Source organism: Nomia melanderi, chromosome 4, assembly GCF_051020985.1.
Source record: "Nomia melanderi isolate GNS246 chromosome 4, iyNomMela1, whole genome shotgun sequence".
NCBI lineage: Eukaryota > Metazoa > Arthropoda > Insecta > Hymenoptera > Halictidae > Nomia > Nomia melanderi.
In genome coordinates, this window is record NC_135002.1 from 11950196 (window position 1) to 11965916 (window position 15721).

General features: G+C 28.0%; 1 protein-coding gene across 2 annotated transcripts; it reads left to right on the forward strand.

The window, feature by feature from the left end:
• The first annotated feature begins 270 nt into the window (after positions 1 to 270).
• On the forward strand, positions 271 to 15581 carry LOC116425362 (calpain-D). 2 transcript variants are annotated; one of them, XM_076367180.1, is made up of 11 exons: positions 271 to 1135; positions 2490 to 2857; positions 2938 to 4301; positions 4447 to 4680; positions 5212 to 5604; positions 5694 to 5995; positions 6071 to 6107; positions 6490 to 6815; positions 6915 to 7257; positions 7337 to 7515; positions 7594 to 15581. In XM_076367180.1, the coding sequence occupies exons 1-11, from the start codon at positions 813 to 815 to the stop codon at positions 7772 to 7774; spliced, it is 4050 nt and encodes a 1349-aa protein (XP_076223295.1). In that variant the 5' UTR covers positions 271 to 812; the 3' UTR covers positions 7775 to 15581. The 2 variants fall into 2 exon arrangements, with proteins under 2 accessions (XP_076223295.1, XP_076223296.1); XM_076367181.1 differs by having other exon boundaries at positions 2490 to 2851.
• The last annotated feature ends 140 nt before the right edge of the window (positions 15582 to 15721 follow it).

Here is a 15721-nt window from a genome sequence, read left to right on the forward strand (position 1 = left end):
TATATAAAAAAAGGAACATATTTAAACGTGTGCGTATTAAAAAAATTGTATATTAAAAATATATTTCATTATTGTAAATATGCAAATATTGAATTTTTGAAAGAGTGATAATTCAACTTAATTTTTACTAATTACGTTAGTTTAATATAATAAACATCAATAATCTTCTTACAGAATGTAGGATGTGAATATAAAGTTAATTTTTAAATTCACAAACATGAATTATTATGTCCAACATAACAATCGTATAGCTCTGTGTTGCGACTAACGTAGTCAACATAATCAACTCAGAGTGGAGTCGTCTATACATATGATGCCTATCCTGTTTGCGATTAACGTTTTCGTCTAACTAAACATTTGTTGCAAATAATACACAATGGAGTAAACTGCTGTAGGAAGTATCCAGTCTAAAATTACGGTTCAAATGAAATAATGGACTGCGAACGAAATTCGATAAAATAAAGGGGTACATATTAAATGCAAAAAAAAACAGAGTGAAAATTAAGAAGTGTTCAATTTCTGTTTTTATTGTGTAATGTAACGTGACGGAGACAGAAGGGGGTGGAAAAAGATAGAAGATAGAATTGAAAAAAAAAATTGAATAAACGAGAAGGGGTTAAAAAAGATGGCCGTCTTGGAACATATGACAATGTACGGCGGGCAACTGTCACAGCAGAACAGAAATTTGACGGAAGGTGTTTCACGCTATCGTTGATTTTCGAGTTCACAGTGTTGTGATATCTTGAATAGGGGATCGTGGCTATAAAAGTCAGTGATCCTGTGAGCAAAGGAGCCATGACTACGTGTAGAGAATGGGCTCGATTGCATCGGTGCTGCAGTGGCATTGCTCGGAGTGCGCTCTGATAAATCCAACAGAAAACACGCGATGCGCCAGATGTGGCCTAACTCGACTTAGAAGTGATGAGAAGGCAAACTTCAGCCTCAACCTGAACTTTGAGTCTAGAGAAAATCCAGGACAAGAAGAAGTCGGAACGAAAAGAAAGGAAAGAGAAGCTGATTCATTCTCTGTATTCGTCCCGCCAACACCTCCATCAAGGCTTCGTCTGGATAATCCAGCAGCGGACAACACACGTCCGACAACTCATCAGCACATCGAAACGGATCTCATACATTGGTGAGAAAATTTCAATTTTACCCTCACCATGACATTTTGCCCCTTCAATATATCTTTGATTGTTCATATGTTTGTATACAATGTACCAAACTCACATAGTCAAAATTTCCTGTAACATTTAATCTCCCTTATTTTATAAGTGTCATGATATAATGTACTATTTGATTTTTTAAATAGAACACTTTACAATATACATTTTATCTTCTTTCTATTCTCTTGCTTCTCCTTATAATTATGTATCTATTAGGTGTTAATGTTGCGTTTTGTATAATATAAAAATTAATGTATGTGTATATGTACACCTCTTTTTTTGTTTATATAGAGTACTTTCCATGTATGTTGAAATAGTTATAAAATGATGTAAAATTCAAATGGAACATATCTTAATTCTTAGCATACAAAGAGATCGTTCAGAAACACTTCTAGCGTTGAAAATAAAGATAAATTAATATTTTTAATAAATAAAACGATTGTAGCTAGTATATTCACTAACTTCAATGAAACTATGAAAATAAAAAAAATAATATGAAATAAACTATTAATGAAAAAACTTTGAGGTCTTTTGGGACCTTGTTTAATAAATCATTTCGATTTTGTATGCAAAGGATTAAATCACCATACCTAATCTGCTTTTGGTTTATAATAGTAATATAATTAAAACTTTAAATATATTTATTCTCTAGTAGTAATCAGAGGAACTTATTATATATATTTTTTATATTTATTGAAAAGGAATAATGAAACAAACAAATTAAACTAATTTAATTTTTATGAAATGAGACAAAGTTAGTTATTTCAGAATTATAGAAAACATTATTGGTGATACATGTAGATGAAATATAGTTTTCTATATTAATCAGCTGTTTAATGCAATTAGATATATCATTAAATTTACATATACATATAATGTCTCTGTATGAAACTGTATTTTATACAAATTTCAATTTTTTTCTCTATGTAGTTGTTTCTCTTTGATATATTTGCTACTATAGTTTTTAAAAAAACGTTTGCCATAGTCCATGCTTTAATTTTTGTAATTTTACACAATAATTAAAAATTTTTATAAAAAATATGTATTAAACAAAAATAATAAATGTATTTTCTATCATATGAGATATGTATAACAATGTATTGAACATTTGAAACTATTGAAAAAGTTTTGTAAATACAAGCTATTCAAAAATTTATGTTGTTGATGTTAACAATTTTATAATAACATAATTGATCCATAGATTATTATCACTCATGTGAACAGTTCAACATATATTAGAAGCTGACTCTATTATTATATAGTATTTATTTATCATTACTGTTCTTGTATTAGTTATTATTTTCATTTTCTCTTAATTTCTAGCTTTGAAGAGAATTTAATTGCTCACAATAATTATTCAAAGAAGTTACAACATGATTCTTGGAATGGAAGACCATATAAGAAAGAGCCATTTAAACGATCTTCTTCTTTACCTTCCTTAGTAACACAATGGACTTGTGTTCGTTGTTTATTGAAAAATAATTGCAGTTTTGCATTAACATGTGCAGCTTGCGATGCTAACTTTTCATCATTTAAAACTGGCAAAAGGCAAATCGGAGCACGTAAAGGAAAAAAATTAAATTTGCATAAAATAAGTTGTGTTAAAGATGCATCCGAGTTTCTAACAAATATTTCAAATGGTTCTAATGCTACAAGTACTTCTACGAGTGATGCAAGGATTATTAGTAAGGGTATATACTATTTATGTTTGGAAACATTATAAATACTACCTACAGTCCTCGAGATATAACATTTAATCTATACTCCACAGATATGGCACAATTAACAAGTATAAGTCGTAATGAAAGAAGACAAATTGATAGAGAAAATTGGACGTTACCACCAATAGAGACTATGGATTCAACTACATTTTCTTACTCAAACACTAATGATAGCTCTGAACGTTCACCAAAAAGACATAGTCCCTCGATATATGAGCGTGTTAAATCTAAAGTTAGTCGCTCCTTATCTAATGGTTCTGTTGTGCATAAATTATCTGAACATGCTATACAAAGGCCAACAAGTCTAGTAGTCTCAGAAGCGAGACAAAATGATGCACTTTGGAGTTGCGATAACTGCACTCTTGATAATGCTCCTGGCTTAGAACAGTGTGAAGCATGTGAAGCTCCTAGAAGTCCAGCTCCTTGTAGCGGAGTAGTTATCAGTGTACCTGCTTGGGAACCTCGAGCTTTATCTTCAGCAGGTCCACTTTCTTATAGACGATCTTTTTCGGACATTGAATCTGTTACAAATGTATCTCAAAAAAAAGTTGCCAATAGAAGAAGTCTTAACGAAAATGAACCACCTGCAGTACCACCGCACTCCGTTGGTTTTAATATAAGACCAAAATATTCTTATATTGGAATTACTGATCCAGATATACCACCACCATTGCCAAAGAAACAAAACAATAAACTAGGTCTAGTGCCTATAAAAGCCCATAGCGAGGCAACAAGTCCTGTTGGAGATGTGTCAGATGTAAGTTCCTTGAAACGTATGTGGACTTGTCAAAAGTGTTCTTTCGCATGTAATCCACTCTGGTCAACTGGATGTGATATATGTGGATCTTTTCGATCACCTCCTTCATTAACACAACCTAATTTAATAACTGTTACAAAAGATGGAACAAGCTGTTCGATGCATACTCAATCCCCAATTGTAGTATCTAGAGATAGCGTCAGATATATCCCACAAAAAACTGCTACATTGGCTATAGCAGAGTCTGATTTAGATGACCAAGTTGATCCACCCTCTCCAGTATGGACCTGTAAAAAATGCACATTATTAAATGCTGCTTCAAGAACTACTTGTGAAGCGTGTGGTGGTTCGAAACTAAAAAGTATTATGCATTTAGAAGATGCTACATTACGGAAAGGAGAAAGCTGGGTGTGTCCGTCGTGTACATTAAGAAATCCATTGTCAGTGCAAACTTGTAATGCTTGTAAGACATTAGCAGATTTTCTAGACGTACCAAAAGATAGAGGTTTTGGATCAAGAAGTCCAAGTCCAAGACTCTGCCATTCTGCTATAAATTCAAAAGTTATTACACCAAGGCACAGAAATTCTGTAAGAAGGAATGGTTCTTCAGTTGGCGATAAAAGGCATACAAGATTAAAAGATACTGCTCATGGTCAAGTATGCTTCAGTCACAGCCACTTTACATATACCTTCATATTATTATTATTATTAATTACAGAATAAATGCATTCGCACATAGTACTGTCTAGTTTGTGTCTATTTTGTTTAATTCAACAAAAATAACATATGTCAATTATTTTAGTGGCAGTGTAAACTATGCACATATGAAAATAAAAGTACAAATGGAATATGTGAAATGTGCCAAATTTCAAAGACCTTATCCCAATTATCAGGTGATAAGCCTAGAATTATTGAATCTGGCACAAATACACTTACAATACAAAGACAGGAAAGTGTGGTAATGGAAAATTTAAGACAAATTGAAGAAAGAGAAGCATTAGAGAAGTGGGAGCGAATTGTCCGTTATTGTAAAGAGGTAATATCATTTAACTAATAATTGTATGCATGAGTTTTATAATTAGGATGTACATTATATACTTTTTGGAAGGAATAAAACAGTACAGAAAATTATTGTACATTATAATATGTAATGCTGTATACAAAACACGTAGCTGGATAATTGTATAAAAAATACTATTAAACTAAGTTGAACTGGTGTTGGACATTTAATATATCTTACCAGAAAGTAACATATTGAACTAAATTTCAACACTCTATTGTAACGAAAAAAGTAACAATAGGCGCGTCTAATTATTAAATTTTGTTGTATTTCTTCTTTTAAACACATATGAAAATTTTAAGAAGGATCTGGCACTTTGCATTTATTATTTATTATAATTCAATAGAATATATGTTAAATTATATATAAATGTAAAATAAAAATGTAAAACATGTTAAATATTTTATGAATATTTTAATCGACTTAAATATCATATTAACCAATTTACAGTTCATTGTATGTAAATACAAATTTTCTGTTACTAAACTGCTGATTTATATTTTATAGACAAATGAACCTTTCGTCGACGATTCATTTCCACCAGCTCCAAAATCTTTATATTATAATCCAGCTGAAACAAAGGATAATCATGTTGTTCAGTGGAGAAGGCCTCATCAAATCAATGTAGATTCTACCGTTGATTCGAAACTCCCTTGGGCTGTTTTTAGAACACCTTTACCTTCTGATATTTCACAAGGTGTATTAGGAAATTGTTGGTTACTTTCAGCTTTAGCTGTTTTAGCTGAAAGCGACGAACTTGTAAAGAGAGTTTTAGTAATGAGGGAAACTTGTCCTGAAGGAGCTTATCAAGTACGATTATGTAAAGATGGAAGATGGACCACTGTACTTGTCGATGATTTGCTTCCCTGTGATAAAAGAGGCCACTTAGTATATTCTCAGGTTTAAAGTTTTCTTTTATAGCTCTCGATACTTATTTAGGACCACAGATTTAATATTTTTATATGCAAATCAAATTAAATACATTGTAGGCAAAGAGAAAGCAATTGTGGGTGCCATTAATTGAAAAAGCAGTAGCAAAAATTCATGGTTGCTATGAAGCTTTAGTTTCTGGACGTGCTATAGAAGGTTTAGCGACACTTACAGGTGCCCCTTGTGAGAGTGTGCCTTTGCAACCATCTGCTTTGCCAAGTGAAGACGAACTTGATAAGGATTTAATATGGGCGCAACTTTTATCTTCTAGACAAGCTATGTTTTTAATGGGTGCTAGTTGCGGAGGTGGCAATATGAAAGTTGATGAAGAAGAATATCAACGTAAAGGCTTAAGACCAAGGTAAACTTAATGTGTTTTAGAAATTTAAATTAGATATATCTAATACTTTTAGATATGTAACACAGTATTTTTTAGGCATGCATATTCTGTTCTTGATGTGCGAGATGTGCAGGTAATAATGAAGAATGAGTATTTATCAAATTTGACAGCTATTGTTATAGTTATAAAGTTTTAATTGCGATAAATCCATTTATAATTCAGATAGCTTAATTTGTTTAAATTAATCTTTTATTAAGACAATCTGGATTAAAATTGATTTATATTTTATCTAAAATGAATTGAGTTAAGGGGAATGCATAATGCAGTCAAAAAGAATATGATATATAAATTAACACTTTATTAACTGATATGGGTGTGATATTCACAATCAGTAAAGATGCGTTCTTACTTTCATCGTCTTTATCCAGCTTGTACTTATTACACATTTCCTCTTTTAAATCAATTGATGATGAAAGACCTATAAATACATATTTTGCATAGACTGTAACTTATAGGGAATACGATTGCTGAGGCTCCGAAATCCTTGGGGCCATTATAGTTGGAAAGGTGATTGGTCTGATGATAGTCCTATATGGACACCTCAGTTACGTGAAATGTTGATGCCACATGGTGCATCAGATGGCGTGTTTTGGATTTCATTCGATGATGTTTTAAAATATTTTGATTGCATTGATATTTGTAAAACTAGAGTTGGATGGAGTGAAGTTAGATTACGTGGTACCCTCCCTCCTTTGTCTTCTCTCAGACATTTATCTTGTGTACTTCTAACAGTGCTCGAACCTACCGAAACAGAATTCACTTTATTCCAAGAAGGTCAGAGGTATGCTTTATTTTATTATTTTAATGAATTGTTTATTAATTTATTGATATTTTATAGTATAACATAGTATGATGCAATGCCTGTATTTATATTATTCAGGAATTCTGAAAAATCACAACGTTCTCAGCTGGATTTATGTGTAGTTGTGTTTCGTACACATTCTCCAGCAGCACCAGAAGTCGGAAGGCTAGTAGAACATAGTAAACGACAAGTACGTGGATTTGTTGGATGTCACAAAATGCTAGAAAGAGATCTGTACATTGTTGTGTGTTTGGCTTTTAATCACTGGCACACTGGAATGGAAGATACTTCCAGTTATCCTGAATATGTTCTTGCCATTCATAGCTCAAAGAGACTTCTAGTTGAACAAATTTCTCCACCAGCATTTGTTTTAGCTGATGCTATCATTAGTTTAACTCTAGCAAAAGGACAGCGACATGAAGTGAGAGTTTTAAGACCTGCTTTAAATAATTGTTGTTTTCTTTTTATAATTGTATAATTTAATGCATTTTTATATGCAGGGAAGAGAGGGAATGACTGCTTATTATTTAACTAAAGGTTGGGCTGGACTTGTAGTAATGGTAGAAAATCGTCATGTAAATAAGTGGATTCATGTAAAATGTGACTGCCATGAAAGCTATAATGTTGTGTCCACTAGAGGACAACTCAGAACTGCCGATAGTGTCCCCCCACTTCACAGGTGAAATATTATTTTTTTTCTATATCATATTATTTCTGAAAATTGCAAAATTATAAATTGTTAATGCAATAATTATAGACAAGTCATCATAGTCTTAACACAGTTGGAAGGTAGTGGAGGATTCTCAATAGCACATCGACTTACGCACAGGCTAGCTAACAGTGGAAATTTACATGATTGGGGTCCACCAGATACTCAGCATTGTCCTCAAATCGACACTCAAGTTGAAGGTTTACATAGTCCTCGTTTAATTACGTGAACAAACAAGTTTTACGTGTAGTTGAAAACAAATTGAACATTGTGCAAAAATAGTGTTTGTTAAGTAAGAGCGTTTATTGTATACTCGTGGTATTCAGAAATTTGCTAAAACCAAAGGAAGCTAGAAAGATTAGTACAACAGAAATCATATTGAAATCATAACACTCATGGTGCTTTCTAGCTGTTCATATTGTATGAAAACTTTGGCGTTATGACATGCTCACCAATGAACACAATACAATAATTAACAATTAATGTCTAATGATTCTAAGATCAATGGTTAAAAATATTTTTTTTTTTTAATTAGGTAGTGATTATTCATTATACCAATAAAAATGGATATACTTTAAAAGTTATGTGCAAATTAAGAATCTCCATGGGAACCATTGATCTATAAAGAAGACTTAAGGAAAATTAAATATTTATGAACAAAAATTAAACACATTGCTTGTTATATAAAAAAAAATTATTTTCTCAACTTAATATATAAGCCTCATAAGAAATGACAAAGCGTAAAAATTATACAGTAATGATAAAATGAAATAAGTATATATGACATAACAGCCATTAATAATATACGAAAAACACATATACCCTTTTCGGAATTGCATAGAATATGATAAAATTATGGATCAAAATGTTTTCAATTTTTTAGACTTAAATCGATCCTATTTTCAAAAACATGAGGCCACATTTGGAAATACTTTAAAAAAAAAACAGGTGCAAGGTGTTTGATATCATTCTTGTTTGAATCCTTAATGATTATGCATACCAAAATAAAATAAATATCAAGTGATTAATAATTAAAAATCAATAACGTTCCAACAATAATGGCATGTATACGCCGAATCATTACGAACTCGAATAATAACTACCATGTGAAAGACTAACGTTTACTTCGAATTTGCAATATAGGACTGTGTAACATTTTTTCAACTTATGTCAAAATCATTACACGATATTAATTTTGTTTATTCGTTGAAATCCATGACAGTGCGAGTCTATTGAATTTTCGAGTAGAAAAGATGAATGCGCAATTTAATATTCAAATTTGTTGAAAAAAATTATTTATCTATTTATACGCACGTATCAACGCATATTAAAAATGTTAAAATATGTTACGCATTGTAATCATCCTATTACGATACGTATAGCACTATTACACGATCGATATAGAGTAAAGTTTGCAGTATATGGAAACAATACATAAGATATACTCAGTTATTCATATTCCCGATTAGAATAGTTGAAGTACATCAACATTTGGCTGTATGTCGTGTGTGTGTTTGTATATTTCGATGAGTCAATAAGTTCGTCGTCTGTAATATACGGTTATTCATGAGGTTTTTAACGTTTTTGGAACGGGGGTCGTTTACTATGTTGATGAAACAACATGATTGAAAAAGATTACAAAAGGTTGAAATAAAAATTATAAAATTACTTTATTGTTAGTAGACGTACTTCAACTCTTCAGATGAAAATTAGCTTCGACTTCCAAAACATGACCGTACAATAGGTCAATGATACACTTGTCAACTGTTTACTACAATCGTATTAAAGAAGTTAAAAGATAACATAAAATTTCGTACATGTCCAAAATATAAAGTAAAATTCAAGATAAGCGTTTTGTCTTTCCTACGATATATTATTGTTTCGCGTGCGAAGTAACGTCCCGTTATTGACAGATTTTTAATTATTAATAATTTGAAAATAATTTCTATAGCAATTCCATAACTCTCGATTTTTGTTTTATTTTGACAAGTAAAATCACTGTTTAAAAGGATAATCACGTGTAATCGAACACCCTGTATATGTTCATTATGTATAAAAACAAATTATGTATGAAAATATTCTTCAGATCACTTAAATGAGTATTTTGGATACTGATTACATTATGAAACATTTACTCACCTTAGCTTTTATTCTTTCCACTTTGTAACTAGACGAAATGCTTATGATATAAGTTGACCTAGCGTATAGCTGCAAAACCAAAGATCTCTATTGAAGGTTTTATGATAAATTAACTCGTTCACTGCCAATATTTATGTAATATTCATTTGACACAACTACTGTTGTATATTTTTGTAGTAAATTATTCACAAAGTTATAGTCTACAATTGTTATAATACTTTATATTGAATTAATTTATGATTAGACTATGAACTTTATGCATTTAGGATATATACATATAAATGTGTAAAATGCAATAAAGTAAACACTTTATTATATGTTAAGTTTTTTTATATTTCAATCCTATTAAAACCCCTTATGAAAGAAAATGAACTCGTATTTCACTTTAGATTTTGTAAATTAGTCTATAAAAATGTGAATTTATACTTACATTTTATAAATGTACAAGTATGGCAGTTAACGGGTTATTCAGTTTTATAAACCCTTTGTTCATTTTATAATTATAATATTGATACAGCCACATATTGCAGTAATTATTTATGAGTAGAATTTAACTTTATTTTTATATATTTACATGTACATTTTAACTGTAAAATAAGAAATGGGCAGGTAATGAGATATGTTAATAAATTTTCATCATTATACAGGATCTCACCTAATTTGGCCTTAATTATTCTCTTATCTGTCAAGATATAAAAAAGATATTTCAAAAGAAAGTTATTATATTTCAGAGGGAAATGAAGCTATGAAAATGAAAGTTATCTGAGGGTCTTATCTCCTAAGATTTTATTAATCATGATATTTTTTTTATGAGATGACTTGTTTTATGTTTATCATTAAAAAAGTGAGATTAAAACGCATTCAAAGATTTCCTTTTATATTATGACCATCAAATGACCTTTGATAACAAATTTTGCAACTAAATAATTAAGGCAGAAGCTTACAAAAAATAAATTGCAGGTGCTATGTAAATACTACAGTTACATTATTTATTACTTTAACACATCTTTCAAGTGTTGCCTTTCAATCTCGACACATTTATTTATACGTAAAACGAATGTACGTTTAGCTCTCTATATTACATCGGAAGGTATGTTGGTATAAGCATCTGAAATGGCCTAATTTTCTCTCTAAGTACTATAACTTTCTGCCAAAATACCTTTTTGTATTTTAACAAATAAAGGAATATATAAAGATAACAGAGTTAGGCAGAACACCTTATATATACATTAATTACTTTTCATAACACAAGAAATCTTAATATGATTATGAAAATTACAATTCAATTTTACATTCCTATTTTTATACAAGAAAATAAATGAATACTAATGATACAGTCACATTACACTTATAGCCTGTTTTATTATATAGTTATTTTAATAGTATTTTTAAAGTTAATATATTAATTTTTTGCTTCTTTAAATAACATCAAATATACACTCTATATATAGAGTACAATGTATACCAGTTTGTGTAACATTTTGTTTATATATTACACAGATCATTAATAAAAATTAGAGAATTTTTAAAAAATTGTGCTGAAGTTTCAAAGTATTAAAAAAGGCTGTTCAAAGTGTTCACTAAACTTTTACGTTTTTACATTTTTTATTCTACGTATGTAAATGAATGCACAATAGTAACGTATCATGTCTGAATAAGAGTTATATGTTTAAAACATGTTAATTAAACTTAATTTAATTTTGTTCAAAATTATTTACCAAAACATATGTAATATTTATTAAGACTGCTTACACATTATTATAAAAAGACTTTTTTGAGAAAAATTGTAGTTAGAGTTTGTGCAACATTTTCTCAACTTGATTTTTGTAAATCTCAAATTATTGATATATTGTACATTATATAAATCACTTCTGTGTATATAATGCTCAACGCTTTGGTTTTAATGTTAAACTGCCATACTTATTGCCCACCAAAAATAATATAAAAGATATGAGAATATTCTTTTATAGGCATTTAAATTGGAAATATATTTTGGACTTGCAGTATACGGTGGTTAAAAAATTTGTTATATACAGAAAGAAAATTTGAAGTTTTGCATTTAATTTTATATGATTAAATGTTAATAATTATATTTTAAACAAAATTTCAAAACGATAATGGTATATAACAAAATACCTTAACATATGAGCAACATATTAATAACTAATATGTTAGTGTAAAATCTCTTACAATTAATTAAGTCGCAATTACTTGATTCAGAAACAAAAAACAAGGAAAAATATTTAACATATAAAATTTTATAAGGCTTCTTGTAATTGTATATTTTAATTAGATCACCTACATATATATTGCATATATTTTATGTACATATTACTTGTGTTCTTCTAATTTGGTGAAAACAATGAACAGTAATATTAGTGCGTGCACTTTTAAACTCTATGTTTTCTGATTTTAATATATTATTATTTCATTCTAGTTTTGAAACTTAGATTTAATATATTTAAGAACATAGTACATTAGTTCGTTAAATTTTGAAAGTTGATTATTATGAAAGCAACTTCAATTTAAATATTTGCTTTTTGTATAAAGCAACAGAAAATGTATTATCTTTATTTATTAATTCCAAAGAAGCGAATTTAATTATCTAAATGTGGCCTAATGAATAAGAATTAACATTAGTCTACTTATGCTACATTAGCTAGAACCATAAAATATAATCGTAAAATATCATTGTATGCATCTTATTGTTTAAAAAATTGATTTTTTCAATGGACTATTTAAAATTACATAACTGCATTTTTATTCAAAAGAATCATTTAATTCAAGTTTGTAATGACTTGCAATGCATTAATCGCGACAACTATTTTATATTTGCACTACAGAATTAATGTGGAAGTGTTTGTTATTATTATGTATTGGCAGTAGAAAAAAGAAGGAGGCAATACATATTTATTTCGTAACTTGTATTAGTTAAATTTTTAAGACATCAATATACAGTTATTTTATTAAAAAGAAAATAAAATGATAAAAATATCTTATTACTCAATAAAAATTTAATGAAATATGTTTTGCATGATTAAGACAGTGTTATTGTAGTTATTTTAGCACTACATGGTTTTTTAAAATTTATTAATATACAACAATTGTAAGAAATTATTTTTTTTTAATTTCTACAATGAATTTTATGTTTGTTGACCATCATTTATAGAAAAGAAACATTTAAAATGAATTAAAAATTACCTGACATCGTACATTTTACTGCAAAATATAATGAATATTTAATTAACAAATTTAATTCTTACATAATCATACATAAGTACCATTAGTGCATATGCACAAACTTGAATCTATTATTTTAAAGAAGAGAAATATGATCAAATACAACAGATTATCTGGTTTTTTCTTTTTGTATTAAATGTAACATGTGTTTACACAAAGTTAAAAAACTAAGTTAAGAAAACTAATCTTTTGTGCCATGTCAAAGCATAACAAAAACTATAAATGAATAATTAGTTAATAAAAATTTGGTATAGATTCATTCAATTCTATAATTGGATACAAAGATTCTACAAGAAAATCCAAAATCTTCTATTTTAAATATAAGATTGTATAAGAATTAATACTTTGAAAAAATGTTTCCATTGTAAAGAATTGAATTTATGGTTTTAATAGTAGTATTACAATAATGAATGTAATATGAATATATAATATTTACTCTGCAGTTAAAGTTTCAAAATGTTTTGAAAATATGAAATATCATTTTCAAAGAAACAATTGTGCTTCGCTATGTACAATATTAGAAAAAAAGTATGATTTAGTGCTTTAAAGTATTCTTTGTAAATTTCAAGGTTTTAAAGAAGAATTCAATTTGTATATAAAATGCATTATTTCATATTGAAGAATGAGTAAAATCAATCGATTTATATACTGTTTACAATACATATAAGTTGTTTTTTTGCATGTGCTTATATACTTCTGTTGAAACTAATTAAATTATAAAATATAGCGAATTAAATGTAGTGAAATCAGTTATATGTTAAGAATATTGGTGATGTTTAATGAAGCGTAAATACTCATTTCGATTGCAATGGCAGTAAATGTATTGAAATTTTAAGCAGTTTAATAAACAAATAAATCTATAGAAATTGCAAGCAATTTAATAAATAAATGATTATAAAGTTATATTGAATGTAATATTTTAAACTAAGTAATAAGTTTTCAATTCTTGTAAATTGAAATTTTTTGTTCATATCAAAATAAATTAAACAGAATTTATTCTGTTCTATTTATTTCAGATTAAATTAAAGAAGGTATTTAAAATAATTGCATGCCATTGCAAAATACGTACAAATATATCTATCATATGTAAGCAAAAATATTAAAAATATGATATCTCATTGTATTTGTAATTTTAAGCTATAATACTGCGATATCATATTGTTGTAAGTGATTCGTATTCTGTAAATAATATTATGTACCGGGTGTATTCTAAACTGTATACAAAAATTAAATAGTACTTTTGTTTTTTTATATTTTATTACATGAGACTGAAACATTTATATGTTCAAGAAAAATGTTAAAATAACAATATTTGAAATTATAAAACAATTAAATGAAGAAATAAGATATTCTCGAAGATGGTAAACATTAGGGGATATAAAGCAAAGTAATATTAAGTCTTCCAGGGCATTTTTTACTTAAGAGCGTGCAATAACTTTTGTATGTTCATCAGAATGTTTTGTTTTTACAAATGAAAGAATATTATGTTGCAATTTAAATTTGTAAAGATTTAGCTTCAAAAGTAAATTTAAAATTAGTAATTTCAAGAAAGCTGACAGAGGCACTATTGAAATTTCTATTAAAAATATTTTTAATATTTCAATAGAATCAAAGAAGAAAATGATAGCCTTAAAAATACAAATCGTAGTATACGTTTTTTTTAGTTATTGTTAGTCATAAAATTTATTTGTTTGGCTTAAAAAATCATGATTATTCTAATATACAAATTTAATCATAAGTTTAATTAAATATAAGTATAATTATAATTTTATTTTAATTAAAAAAATCATATTAAGTGACTGTTTAAAATTTCGTACGTTACTTATTACGCATGCGTGTTCTAATTTCGATCTCGATCAATCAGACTAATAACAATTCACGCTCTTAAATCGAAAATATCCTATGAAACTTAATATTTGTTTTTTTTATGAATTCAAGGAAAATAATTTATATATTCCGTTATTGCTTAAACTGTGATTATTTTAGAAACGCCCATGTACAAACTCGAACCAGCAATCAATTTTGTGATAGTCTATGTACCAATTTGGCAAATTTTGTTGAATTGATTCCACTTCTCATAGTTGGAGTATAATTATTAAAACACTGTCATATATATATAGAAGAAAGATATTTACTACTTTATAAAGCGATAAAGACAATGTATTATCCTCTGATTTATATCATATAGGGATGTAGGAATATTTAATAAATCGAAATATTACTTGGCGTTTTTATTTAATTTCGAATTATACTAATTATACCAATAAATAGTTTTCAAATTTTTTTTATTGAAATTTGCAACATCAATAAATATAGTGGTTAATATTTGGTTAATGTTAATAATACAAATCGATAATAAATTTGACAAAGAAATTGCTCCATAGACCATATTAACATCTAACAAATTTTTAAATTCACTCAAACAGAAGTTAATTTAAGAGCTCAGTAATGTATCAGTTCTTTACAGTTACGGTATTCATTGTTATCTATTGAATTCTTTAAAAACATCTCCTTTTATGGTTCTAAATTGAGATTAGAACAGATGATGTCTTTATAATATATATTCAAATAAATGGTACAAGAATATAAAGTCTATTAGCATGTTTACATTTCTGTTAAATAGAAAGACATATCTTATAATATTTTTGTGCAATTTTCCTTGAAAACAGATATATCTTTTAACTATAATTTAACTATATTTTTAATTATAAGAAACAGTAACAATTAAATTTTATTATAAGGAATTATGTTGTGATTAGTTATTGTTACTTGCTATAAAACTAAATTGTATTAGAGA